At 46.5% G+C, this 14,486-nt stretch overlaps 1 protein-coding gene across 1 annotated transcript in view; it reads left to right on the top strand.

Annotated features, from left to right (window-relative positions):
* Positions 1-14,486, top strand: part of LOC115465473 — a 253,686-nt gene that overhangs the window by 182,654 nt on the left and 56,546 nt on the right. Inside the window, exons 21-22 of the mRNA XM_030196004.1 lie at positions 1,230-2,702; positions 13,046-13,135. Coding sequence (XP_030051864.1) covers positions 1,230-2,702; positions 13,046-13,135 — 1,563 coding nt within the window. The remainder of the gene's footprint in view (positions 1-1,229; positions 2,703-13,045; positions 13,136-14,486) is intronic.

The following is a 14,486-nucleotide window of genomic DNA, read 5'->3' as shown; positions in this document are numbered from 1 at the left end:
TTTTCTGCACTCTAGCACATCTCACTCTTCTCCTCTGCCTGTCTTCTTTCCACATCTGCTCCTACCCTACTCCCTACTGTTCCTAATTCTCCTGTGGGCGTTCCTCCCTTCACCTGTCAGACTTATCTGCATTCCTACCAGCACTTATGCTGTGTCTCACTTTATTATAAGGCTAGCAGTAGCCTTCAATAGGAGGAAGGTGGGGGCCCTGGTGGCAGGCCAGCACTGTAGTGTTAGGAGATCAGTAATAGGCATATGGTGGCAGGAAAGTGACACCAAAAGGCTGGAGCCACAGCATGTGGCGAGAAATTATTTCATCATGGTCCTGCAGCAAAATGCAAACCCTACAATAGTCCCTCTAGTATTATGCCTCACTGAGAGCCCTTGCTTTAGCAGTAAGCTGGGGTGTGCCCCCAACCCCACCCACACACAAGCAGCTACATCCTGAAACCCACCCACCCCGAATGGAGGAAGGGCTGTAGAAGTGGCTGGAGGAGTGGCCTAGTGGTTAGGGTGGTGGACTTTGGTCCTGGGGAACTGAGGAACTGAGTTTGATTCCCACTTCAGGCACAGGCAGCTCCTTGTGACTCTGGGCAAGTCACTTAACCCTCCATTGCCCCATGTAAGCCGCATTGAGCCTGCCATGAGTGGGAAAGCGTGGGGTACAAATGTAACAAAAATAAAATAGATACTACTGGAGATTCTACATGGAATGTTGCTACTATTGGAGATTCTACATGGAATGTTGCTATTCCACTAGCAACATTCCATGTAGAAGCCTGCGCGGCCACATTGGTGATCTGCAAGGGCCGACTTCTAGTGGAATAGCAACATTCCATGTAGAATCTCAAATAGTAGCAACAGTGGAGGAGTGGCCTAGTGGTTAGGGTGGTGGACTTTGGTCCTGAGGAACTGAGTTCAATTCCCGGCAAAGGCAGCTCCTTGTGACTCTGGGCAAGTCACTTAACCCTCCATTGCCTGCCACATTGAGCCTGCCATGAGTGGGAAAGCGCGGGGTACAAATGTAACAAAAAAAATAACATAGCAAGGGCTGCAATATCTCATGTAACAAGCAATGCATGGTTTTAGTTACTCATGTTACTCCGGGCTATCTTAAATGATTGACCTTATAGCGCAGGCTGCACCAGTGGTGCTTGTATAAATTAATACAATTGTTTTGCCTGTAGCGACTTGTGGACTAATAGATTGATTTCTGTATTTTTGAGCAGATCATCAGGCTGTGAATGGAGAAAAGCATGATGAAAAACCTCTTATAAAGCTGCTACAGCAGAAGTTGCCATCAGAAGGAGCTAATTGGGAGGTTATGCAAGATCCTAATAAGGGGAGAAGATGCACCAGCTTGTATTCTCTAACCACAGAAGCAGAAAACACGAGAGACAGTAGCACTCAGCATGAAAAACTCTGGGAAACGACACCAGGGAAACCGTTCATTTGTGAGGAGTGCGGCGAGAGCTTCACCTTCCAGTATGACCTTATCGACCACCAGGAAATCCATGAACCAGAGAAGCCCTTCCCATGCAAGGAATGTGGGAAGAGTTTTACTCGGAAGCTCAGCCTCCAAGCGCATCACAGGATCCATACAGGAGAAAGACCCTTTGCGTGTCCCACGTGCGGGAAGGATTTCATGCACCGGCAGCACCTTGTGAGGCACCAGAAAATTCACACTGGGGAGAGGCCGTATCCCTGTACAGAATGTGGAAAGCACTTCAGGAACAGGCCACAGCTCGCAATACACGAGCGAGTTCATACGGGAGAGAAGCCCTATAAATGTGCAGAATGCGACCGACGATACAGCCAAATGACAGGACTCATTTATCACATAAGGACCCACACAGGGGAGAGACCTTATCAGTGCTCGGAATGTAAGAAAAGCTATATCACAAATTCAGAGCTTGCTGCCCACAAAAGGAAGCACACGGTAGATAGACTTCTGAAAGATAATTTTGAGCAAGGCCTCGTTGAAAATGCTACGTCTTTAAAAAGTCAGAATATTCATAGGACAAAAAGGCCCTACAAATGCAGCGAGTGTGAGAAAACCTTTGTCCGCAGCTCAGAACTGGTTAATCATCAGAGAATACACACCGGCGAGAGGCCCTACAAGTGTTGGGAATGTGGGAAAAGCTTCACATACAAATCATCGCTGATCAACCACTGCAAAATCCATACCGGGGAGAGACCGTTTCCCTGTCTCGAGTGTGAAAAACGGTTCTTGTCTCAATCAGCCCTTGTTGTCCACCAGCGGACGCACCAAGGGGAAAAGCCATATCGGTGCAGTGAGTGTGAAAAGAGCTACACTCAGAAGTCAGGTCTTCTGGAGCACCAAAGAGTCCATACGGGAATACCTTACACTTGTCGGCATTGTGCAGACATCTTTCGCAAGAAGGTGCACTTTATAAAGCACTTGAGAGTCCACAGAGAGACAAAACCCTTCATCTGCATTATTTGCAAGAAGAGTTTTGAACTGGAGTCACTGCTGCTCCAGCACCACAGGATCCACACTGGTGAGAGACCATTTACGTGTGGCAAATGCCGGAAAAGTTTCCGGCAGAAAGGGAGCCTCTCAAAGCACCTAAAGACTCACGCTCGTGAGATGCCATTGGCCTGTCCTGAATGTGAAGAGAGGTTCAGTAGCAAGTACCGTCTTACTCAACACCAGAAAATCCACCAGGGAAAATCCTTGGGTCAAGACTAAGATTAATGTTTGTCGTAGATTCATAAACAAGTTTGGGTTGGAAACACTCCAGTAAGATACTTAACAATCGAGCAAAATCAGAGAAGAACTTTGCTTATGGAAGGGGTCAGTTTCAAGTGACTGTTCATTTACTAGGCTGAATTTACAAAGGATCTTCCAATATTAGGACCTGCAAGTCAGTGACAAGGAAAATATGGATTTATTTTTGTTACATTTATACCCCGCGCTTTCCCACTCATGGCAGGCTCAATGCAGCTTACATGGGGCAATGGAGGGTTAAGTGACTTGCCCAGAGTCACAAGGAGCTGCCTGTGCCTGAAGTGGGAATCAAACTCAGTTCCTCAGGACCAAAGTCCACCACCCTAACCACTAGGCCACTCCTCCACTGTTGCTACTATTTCAGATTCTACATGGAATGTTGCTATTCCACTAGAAGTCGGCCCTTGCAGATCACCAGTGTGGCCACGCAGGCTTCTGTTTCTGTGAGTCTGACGTCCTGCACATATGTGCAGGACGTCAGACTCACAGAAGCAGAAGCTTGCGCAGCCGCATTGCTGATCTGCAAGGGCAGGCTTCTACATGGAATGTTGCTAGTGGAATAGCAACATTCCATGTAGAATCTCCAATAGTAGCAACATTCCATGTAGAATCTCCAATAGTATCTATTTTATTACATTTGTACCCCGTGCTTTCCCACTCATGGCAGGCTCAATGCGGCTTACATGGGGCAATGGAGGGTTAAGTGACTTGCCCAGAGTCACAAGGAGCTGCCTGTGCCGGGAATCAAACTCAGTTCCTCAGTTCCCCAGGACCAAAGTCCACCACCCTAACCACTAGGCCACTCCTCCATTACCACTAGGCCACTCCTCCACTCTGGGTTTATTGTTTTTCTGTGTTTTGTTTTATTTGATGTACACCGTTTTGATTGCATCTTTGGAAGTAGGTAGGCAGTATATAAGAATTGAAATAAATACAGAACAACTCTAAATTAGTCTCAGCTGTGCTAGGGGTTACTTGGCTGAATATAAGAAAAGTGTCTAAGACAGCAAGTCCCATTTTATTTGGAGGAGTGGCCTAGTGGTTAGGGTGGTGGACTTTGGTCCTGGGGAACTGAGTTCGATTCCCACTTCAGGCACAGGCAGCTCCTTGTGACTCTGGGCAAGTCACTTAACCCTCCATTGCCCCATGTAAGCCGCATTGAGCCTGCCATGAGTGGGAAAGCGCGGAGTACAAATGAAATAAAAAAAAATATTACATGTATATGTGTGAGACAAGGAGATGTGTGTTTGTGTATACATACAGGAGTTTTGGCTGGATATGGATTTAGGATTCTGATATGTCTCACACTGGGTTTGTGTTAGCAAAACTGAGAGGAGCTGACGTTACACTTTGTGTTATTATGATTGAAATAAATTTGTGGAGGAGGAGCCAAATGTTTACAGCAGTGGGCTGAGAATCAGGGCAGTCCATTTCAAATCCTACTACTGCACATTGTGATCTTGGACAAGTCATTTAACCAGTGGCCTCACCTCTGGCTCGGGCCCCCTCTGCTTTAATGATTCCTGGGGACGCCTTACAAGTCCTGCCTGTGTTGCCAGAGCAGCACTTAAGTCAGCAGACACGCTTTGGCTACCAGTTCCGGCTCTCTCGTGCATGCTCAGTTCAGCGACTGAACCGAGCGTGCGCGAGAATGCCAACGGTGGCTGAAGTGTGCGGCTGGTAGGGTTTGGCACCCCCGGCAGCAAAGGTATACTTTAATTGGGTGGGATGAAGAGAATACCCGGCCCCCCCCACAAAATGGACTTCTGGCTACATCCCTGCACTTAACCCTTCACTGCCTCAGATACAAACTTAGATTGTGAGCCCTCCAGACACAGAGAAATACTTACATGTATATCTTTATCACATTGTCATTATTGAACATTACACAGTACCCTTGCTCCTAAATAACGTACATTTTCAGTTCTTGAACTACAACAACATTCTGTAATTCTCATTCCGGAAATGGTGATCACCATTACGGCTTATTGTAAGCCACATTGAGCCTGCAAAGAGGTGGGAAAATGTGGGATACAAATGTAGCAAATAAATAAATAAATAAAGAATTACATTTTAAAAAAATGTGTTTTTTAGAAAAGTGTATGGTGGCGTGGCAATGAATGGGATGTGAGCATGTGTGCAGAAAAATCTCGCTCTTGAAAATTGCTTCCACTCCCTCCTTGAACTGGGTAACTTGCAGCTCTGTTTATCATGACACACTTTCAGCTGCATGGGGGTCAGTTTTAAGCTCATTTTTAAGATCTGGAGGCAGAGATAGTACAAGTATATTAGGTGCCCTAGGCGAACTCTCAATGAACCGTTGATAATTAAACTTCATAGCCATGATCTCCCCGGAATAATCCTGTACCAATGCGTAATTGTACATTACAGTTTTGAAATGTTAAACTCTCTTTCCTATATATGGAGGTACTTTCCAAAAGTCATATAGCTCGGTAAATGGGCTTTTTGAGAACTGCACATCCTCCCTGAACACTGATGGTTCTTTGAGATTGTGAGGCTGTCAGCACAGATGGTCTTGCTTTCACTGTAGCTGCTCCTTGCTGTCTCCCAGAACTTGTTGTTGCCTAATCTGCCTCACGGTTATGCTGACTCTTGTCCAGAAGTAAAAACAAAACAAGCCCCCCCCCCCAAACCCAAACAAAAGTATGCATCAAGCACAATCTACACGAAATCACCAACGTGATCAACCAGAGCCTCCAAATCATGCACTTCTGGGCAGATGCATTTCAGCTGAAACTGAACGCAATGTCTTGTACTCACCTCCCAACGCAACAAAAATAAATACTCCACCATAACTACAACATACTGCTCTCTCCTCGTCGCACAAAATCTGAAAATTCTTGGAGTCACCATAGATCGAAATCTAACACTTGACGATCACGTGAAGAACACAACGAAAAAAATGTTCCACTCCATGGGGAAACTCAAAAGAGTAAAACCTTTCTTTCCGAGATATATCTTCCGCACCCTGGTACAGTCAATGGTAATAAGTCATCTGGACTACTGCAACGCACTATACGATGGCTGCAAAGAACAGACTATCAAAAAACTCCAAACAGCCCAGAATACCGCCGCCAGACTCATATTTGGAAAAACTAAATATGAAAGTGCAATACCCCTAAGAGAGAAACTCCACTGGCTCCCACTTAAGGAACGCATTGCGTTCAAGATCTGCACAATTGTACACAAAATCATTCATGCAGACGCCCCAATCTACATGCTAAACCTCGTGGGCCTACCTCCCAGAAACGCCATAAGATCATCACGCAAATTTCTCAATCTGCACTTCCCCAGCTGTAAAGGACTAAAATACAAGCTGATACCTGCCACTACCTTCTTGTACATGAGCACGCAGTTGTGGAATGCATTACCCACATCCCTGAAAGCTATTGCCGAAATAACTAACTTCCGCAAATCATTGAAGACACACCTCTTCAACAAGGCCTACAAAGAGAACCCATAGCCTCACAAAACCACCTCACCAATCCACCCAGTTACTAAAGCCCACCTTCTATACCATCCTCCATAACACCTTCCTTCTCTCTTCCCTTTCTTATTCTTTGTACGTTCTTTGTACACTACTAATTGTATCTGATATCACGTAAAGACTATGTCATAACAAAACTCTGTAAGCCACATTGAGCCTGCAAATAGGTGGGGAAAGTGTGGGATACAAATGCAATAAATAAATAAATATTTCAAAGTAATCACCTGTTTCTAGATAAAACTTTTAGTAAGACCAGGCCTGTTGCAAGGAATGGGCAATAAGGGTGGTACCAAGTGTGGGGGGCAAAATGGAATACATCTGATGACCAGATTAAGGTGAGAACTGTTTCCGTCTGAATGATACAGAGGCACAGTGAGAAAAAGGGACTTGGCCCAGGGATCACAGAGAGTCTGTGGCAATACCAGGACTTTGCACCGAAAGGCGGGAGGTGGGGCTGGTGGTTGGGAGGCGGGGATAGGGCTGGGCAGACTTATACGGTCTGTGCCAGAGCCGGTGGTGGGAAGCGGGACTGGTGGTTGGGAGGCGGGGATAGTGCTGGACAGACTTGTACGGTCTGTGCCAGAGCCGGTGGTTGGGAGGCAGGGCTGGTGGTGGGGAGGTGAGGATAGTGCTGGGCAGACTTATACGGTCTGTGCATGTGCCAGAGCCGGTGGTTGGGAGGTGGGGATAGTGCGGGGCAGACTTATACGGTCTGTGCCCTGAAGAGCACAGGTACAAATCAAAGTAGGGTATACACAAAAAGCAGCAAATATGAGTTATCTTGTTGGGCAGACTGGATGGACCGTGCAGGTCTTTTTTTGCCGTCATCTACTATGTTACTATGAGGCATATTTTCAAAGCACTTAGCCTTCCAAAGTTCCATAGGTTTCTATGGAACTTTGGAAGGCTAAGTGCTTTGAAAATATGCCTCTATGTAATACAGTATGGTTTGCTTCTGGAAACAGCCCCCAAACATTCTAGAGCAGCCAAGAGGAATACAGTAAATGGCTCTTAATCGTTGCCTCCAAAAACTACTTGCAAAATGGAATAAACATATTTAACCTGATGACACATTAAGACAAGAACTGTTTCCATCTGAATGACACAGTACAGTTTGTTTCTTGGTGGAAATGGCCACCAAGCGTCCAGGGGGTGAGTTACAAGCTACATGTACCAATCGCAAGAGAAAGAAACATGGGATGTATCTTAGTGACAGAATAGGTGTGTTATGTTTCAACAATTTTATTGGTAATGGTCAGTTATAGCATCTATGGCAATCATAGCAATTGCAAACATGTACAGTTCAGTTAGAAAACCATCATCACCATTTTTGTCTTTACGTGTTTTAATCCCTGGCCCCCCATTCCCCCCCCCCTCCCTTTGTTATGTGTGTCCGATCAATACAAAGTTCTGGTGGTACAGTATGTTTCACGGGGGCCTGAACGCTGGTAGCCCTCCGAGATTAATCATTGGTATATTATTATTATGGCACTTTATTGGCCAGAAAGAAACAAACATAGTAACAAGTTAAACATCAACCTTTTAACAATAGTTCCTCAATTTATCCCCCCCCCTCCTTTCCCCCCCCTCGTGTTCCAACCCTTCCCCCCCCCCCCCCCCCAGAATAGGTGTGTTAAATAAGCTTCATTCCAGCATGTCTGTTTCCGCTGTTGCCAGTAAGTTAAAGGTTAACGAATCGATGATCTGAGCCATCCGGCAAAAAGAGGAAGAGATTCGGCAGTCTGTTCGTGAAGCAGCACAAGAATGTTCCAAAACAACATCTGTGGCTCATGATGAGTCAATGGAAAAGCGGTTAAATTTGTGGATAATGCAAATGGTGGATGAAAAAAAGGCATTGTGGACAGCTGTGAGGATGAAAGCCAAACAGATTTACAAACACATCACCCAGGGTCAGGAAAAACATGAAACCCTTTTCTTCTAGTTCTGGCTGGCCTGCATGTTTTAAAAAGTGATATGTGCTTAAAAAATGTTAGTCTTTGTGGCAAGGCAGGTTTAGCTGACAACGAAGCTGCAGAAGAATTTAAAACATGCCTGCAAAAATAGTTGTGTGCCAAAGCAGGACTTCAAAGTTGATGAGACTGGCTTGTTTTACAAACAGGCTGGCAAATGGACATATATAACAAAAATGGCAGCCAGAGCCCCTGGTTTTAAGGCATTTAAAGATAGTGCCACCCTGTTGTTGTGCACCAATGCCAAGGGTAATTTCAAATGCAAGCCTCTTTTGGTGTACAGAGCCCCAAATCCTCGTGCTGTCAAAGGGAAAGAACCTGAACTGCATGCCAGACCGTTGGAGATGGAACCACAAAACTTGGATGACGTCCACATTATTCTGGGATTGGTTCAACAACTGTTTTGTTCCACCGTAAGAGCCTTGCCATAAAGGTACTGCTGATTTTGGATAATGCACCAGTACATTGTCGTGCAGACCTAGAAAATGTACACCCCAAAGTTGAGGTTCTGTTCATTCCCCCGAACACTGCGTCCATCATCCAGCCCCTCGATTAGGGAATAATAAAGGCTTTCAAGTGCCGCTACATGCAGGAGCTTTATAGCAAGGCCTGTGAAGCTCTAGATGGTGACGAGGAAACCACCATGCTGGACTACTGGAAGACAATGACAATATGCAATGTAATCGACTATGTTGAGATAGCCTGGGATGGTGTCACACAGGCTACTGTAAACAATTGTCAGAAAAAAAGCTTGGCTGGACTGCGTAATTTGAAGGTGTAGCTGAACATGAGTAGAAATGTGAAAAACATGACACAGGAAGATGTTGAGGTAATTTTGGCATAGACCGTGTTTAAGACGTTTATTGTAAGCCACATTGAACTAAAGTAATTTTGGAAAATGTGGGTTATAAATGCTGGAATAAATAAAAATAAACCTGTCTGTGAGGTCAGCAGGGCCGCCGAGAGGGGGGGGGCAGGAGGGACAAATTCCCCAGCCATGCCGCAGTCCCACCCACCTGCCCTTGGCTCCCCCTGAGGTCATTGCTATTGCCGTCGCCCCCCTCCGTCCACCACCGGGCCTGGCCCCCTCCATTCAAATCACAGTGACTCACCACCTCGCTCCGTGTGAAAGCGAAGCAGCGGCAGTCTGCAGATCGCTTCCCTTCGGGCCTTCCCTCTATAGTACAGGCCTTAGGCCTAGCCCTTAGTAACAGGCCAAGCATAGGAAGGCATATACACCTCCCTGTGTCTCACCCTCGTCTGACGTAAGTTTCGTAACTTCCGTGAGGGCGGGACACAGGGAGGGAAGGCCCGAAGGGAGGCGATCTGCAGACTGCCGATGCTGCGCTTTCACACGGAGTGAGGTGAGGCGCTGTAATTTGAATTCAGGGGGCCCGGCCCCGTGGTGGACAGAGGGGGGCGACTGCAATAGCAATGACCTCGGGGGGGGCGGCCTTGCCCCGGGCCCGGCCCAGTCTCTCGGCGGCCCTGGAGGTCAGCAGGATGTATTAAGTAACAGAGGTACTCCAATTTCATTCCAACCCATTTTAACTTAATTCTATTGCCCTTCCTCAAATCTGTTACCCAAATAAACACTCTAGGCAAAACCATTGGGTGTCGATTTATTTGTAACTGTAACAAACACAACATCATTTACCTAAGCCAGAAATAAACTAATGTGTATTTGCCAGGCTGCAAATATATACAGTGGAGTACAGTTAGTACGCGGTGTTCGGGCGGCATAGCTATGTAACCGTGTACTAAAGGTGTGCTTATTACCAGAACATTAATGAAGTACTGTAGCATCAAAAATGTTGCTTTGCTTCATTTCCAAACCAAGAAAGTATGTTGTAGCTACCGCCAGGTCATTTCCGGTACAGCCTACCGTGTATTATTGAGTACTGCACATTAATTTAACCACTCAATAAGCTGTCTCCCTGTAATCTTGCCTATATCATTCTCATCCAAGTAAATGATGATAACTTGAGGATCTCATATGTCCTCTAACTGCAATCTCATGTCCCAGTAGATACCACGAATTCCCATCCAGACAACTGCCACACCAAAGGCCTCGAGAGACAGGCGAGATCCATAGGGTCGCAAAAGTGGCCGCTGAAAGGCCCAGAATACAAAGGAATGGCCCACAACCCAGACCCAGTTGTCTTCTAGTGCCTCTCTTTGCCGAATCTAGAAATGAAGAAAAGAAATAGTTACAGTCTCATTGCTCCGGCCTAATATATTTGGCATACACCCCTGATTTCCACCTGCCACTAAGCTGGATGACCCCCAATGACAGTGCCGCCTCAGTGGCTTCAGTTCCCACCCCAATTCAGAAAGAATGAGAGCCAAAGCCATGTGAGTTCAGACCCAAAGCCTCAAAATTGAAAATGCGTTAAAAGGGAGAGATCTTGATGAATCAAAAAATGTATCCCTCTCGCTGGATGCTGCTCCAAAAAAAGATTGCACATTTGCTATAGGACAAGTTACTGCAGACAGCACACTCCTCAGTTTTAATATCTCACCCCTACCCCGCTGGTCTGTCTTAGAGTGTGCTACCTGTATGTAGAGTCAGGCTGATTCAATTAAGCAGTGCTGCTACCAGCGGCAAGGGGGAAAAGTGACAGGGACAGCAGGGAGGGAGAGGGTGGAAGGAGAAAGGGGACAGATGCTGGAACTGGGAAGGGGGGGAAGGAACAGATGCTGGAACTGGAAAGGGGGTGGAAAGGAAATAGGAAAGATGTTGGAATGGGGAGGGGGAAGGAAAGGGGACAGATGCTGGAACTGGGAAGGGGGGGGGAAGGAACAGATGCTGGAACTGGAAAGGGGGGGGAGGAAAGGAAATAGGAAAGATGTTGGAATGGGGAGGAGGAAGGAAAGGGGACAGATGCTGGAACTGGGAAGGGGGGGGGGAAGGAACAGATGCTGGAACTGGAAAGGGGGGGAGGAAAGGAAATAGGAAAGATGTTGGAATGGGGAGGAGGAAGGAAAGGGGACAGATGCTGGAACTGGGAAGGGGGGAGGAAAGGAAATAGGAAAGATGTTGGAATGGGGAGGAGGAAGGAAAGGGGACAGATGCTGGAACTGGGAAGGGGGGGAGGAAAGGAAATAGGAAAGATGTTGGAATGGGGAGGGGGAAGGAAAGGGGACAGATGCTGGAACTGGAAAGGGGGGAGGAAAGGAAATAGGAAAGATGTTGGAATGGGAAGGGGGAAGGAAAGGGGACAGATGCTGGAACTGGGAAGGGGGGGAGGAAAGGAAATAGGAAAGATGTTGGAATGGGGAGGAGGAAGGAAAGGGGACAGATGCTGGAACTGGGAAGGGGGGAGGAAAGGAAATAGGAAAGATGTTGGAATGGCGAGGGGGAAGGAAAGGGGACAGATGTTGGATTTGTGAGAGGGAGAGAGAGATTAAATGAAGGAGGTGCTGCTCTACCGGAGGGAGGGAGAGAGGAGGACAGATAGGAAGAAATGCTGTACTAAGGAGATGGGCATGTGCTGAACCGGGGGGGGGGGGGGGGAAATAAAAGGGAGGGGAGAGAGAGACAGACTGGAGGAGAGGAAGAGACGGGACCCAAAGAGGGAAATAAGTTGGGGTGGAGGGGGGAGGAAGAGAAGGTGAAGGACAGAGATATTGGCCCCAGGGTAGAGAGTAGGAGGTAGGGGGTGTGTGAGGAAGGAAAAAGACAGAAGAGATATTGGGAATTAAGGGAGCATAGGGGCTGGGACATGAGCAATACTGGACAGAGACGAAATAGAGACACACACAGGCAATATTAGATATGAGGAGGGATGCTGATCACAGAGGAAAGGATATAGACTGCAGAGCAGGTCAAGATAGGGACGCAGAGCGGAGATATGCTGAAAATAGAGGAGGATAAGGACACTGAAAGGGCACATACTGAATATGGCGGGATAGAGAAACAGATATAGAGGGGAAATGCTGGACAGATAGGGACACAGAGGGGAGGAAGATGGATGGTGGACATGGGGAGAGAAGAAAAGTCAAATGGACAGGAGACTGCGCAGACAGGAAAAAAAAACAGAAAGAGACACTGGGACTAACGCGAATAGAAAAATAAAATGCTCAGACAGCAAAGGTAGAAAAATATTTTATTCTGAATTTAGTAATTGGAATATGTCAGCATTTATTATTTATTTACTTTCATTGTATGTACGTATGTAGTAGGCTATGTACACATTGTTTTGCCAATAAAGTATGTTGAATCTTGAAATCCTTCCCTCTCCAACATAGCCTAGTATTCATGTTGCCCCTTTCAGTTTGGGGGGTAGATAAAAGAACTGTGCACTTTAGACTGAGCATGCACGAAGGCATCTTTCCTCCCTGTGTGCTGCTGGGAGCTGTAGTTTTTTTTCTTCCTTTTTGCAGAGGAACTTGTCCAAGAGCCTTCTTTGACTGCGAGGCTGACTGACTATCCCTCCCCTCCTGGTCAGTATACCTTGCAATTCGTCTGCTGACTTTAATTTCTATGTGATGGTAAAAGTTAAAAAGAAAACCTGAAAAAGTAGACGTCCCCTGCTTTGAAAGACTACAACTCCCAGAAATGCACAGCGTCAGGTCTCTTCATCCAAGAACAGCGGTGCATTTAGGCAGCCAGGCAGCAAAGGTTATTTTGTGGAGCTAGAATTACCGGTGCTCCGTCACTTGTGTTGCTCTGGGTATTATTACTGTGTCCGATCCCCTCCCCCCTGTCTGGCTGTCCTTCCTTTTCTAGCGGATCCCTGGTACAGGGAGTGAAAGTAGGTCTAGGGGTGAGGAGGTCAACCACCTCTTTTTACTTTTTTTGGGATAAAACAGTGGAAGTGTGGCAAAGAAGCCTAGTTTCCTTTGCTGGCGTTGGGTTGGCAGAGAGCAAAGGGACCATGTCCGAAAAGATCCTCTGCGCAGGTGAGAATATTTTGTTCATTATTCTGGCTGCTTTACAGAACAGGAAAAGCACTATTAGTGCAGGGCAGCCCTGTCTGGGGAAGACGCGCATCACGATTAACGCGAATCCTAAGGCTAACAGGGGAAAAGAAGTTGGGGGAGGGGTCTTAAGTTTATGGCCAAGAAGATAACACTGTAGAGGCAGCGACACCAATGCTTGAAATGTTTATTTACCATTCGATATACCGCCCAATTGGCTCTCCTTCCCAGTGAGAAAGATTAAGGATTTGTGCAGGGAGGGTAACGAAATAACTCCCAGACGAAATGAGTTTGCAAACCAGAGTTTTTAAAAGTGTCACTTTGTAGCACTATCCTGATGGCTGTGCACTGTACCGTGCAAAGTGACGTAGCTTGGTGTGTTGTGGTGTGGATAATATTAGCTGTATGAGAAGTTATTGTGGTACGAATTGTGCAATGTGTTTGTATGGATGTGCCGTGTTAAAAACAAATTAGCTCCAGTTACAGTAGGGGGTTGGCCGGCGTTTTCATGTGAAGGTCCACATTGTAATTTTTTTTTGTACTCGCAGGGCCTGGTGAGCAATTTTCAGAAATACATTAACCCCCCCCCCCAAAAAAAAAAAGCATATTTTTGTGTATTTAATACTGTTCATGTATATTCAGTGTGTTTTTTCTAGCAAAAAAGGTGCCGGTACTCAAATGCTAGGCCACTCTTCATGGGTGGGGTGATCACTGAGGGACCCACCCCAGAATAAGCAGGACCCCTGCAACCAGTCACAGAATCTATGACAAGGCAGAATTGGTGTGTAGAGCCTGAGCTCTTTCATTAAAACCTGGGATCCATGGGTCAATTGTAGCAGACAATGGAAAAGGTGCCGGTACCCCCAAGTACCCCCTCAAAAAAAGCCCTGTGTATATTACATTATAAAAACACTTTCCTAACCTAGTTTGTGTGTCTGTATAATTTAGGTAGTTATTTTGTGGGTGGGGGGAAAGGAATCTTAACCAGCACATAGAGGGTTTGATTCCTGGCTCAGGTAATCTGTAAAGTGCCGGGGGAGGGAGGAGGCGAGGCTGCAGGTCATCTGCAGAAAATGCATTTATTTCTCTGCGCATATCCAGCAGATAGCCAAGACCTGTCGCTTCTTCCTCTTTAACGTCAGCAAAATTCGCCCTTTCCTCTCTGAGCACACCACCCGAACTCTCGTCCACGCTCTCATTACCTCTCGCCTGGACTACTGCAACTTACTCCTCACCGGCCTCCCACTTAGCCATCTATCCCCCCTTCAATCTGTTCAGAACTCTGCTGCACGTCTCATATTCCGCCAGAACCGATATACTCATATCACCCCTC

This window comes from Microcaecilia unicolor, chromosome 1 (genome assembly GCF_901765095.1).
Source record: "Microcaecilia unicolor chromosome 1, aMicUni1.1, whole genome shotgun sequence".
Classification (NCBI taxonomy): Eukaryota; Metazoa; Chordata; class Amphibia; order Gymnophiona; family Siphonopidae; genus Microcaecilia; species Microcaecilia unicolor.
Note: the sequence above shows the minus strand (reverse complement) of the source record. Positions and strands in the feature narration are given on the sequence as shown.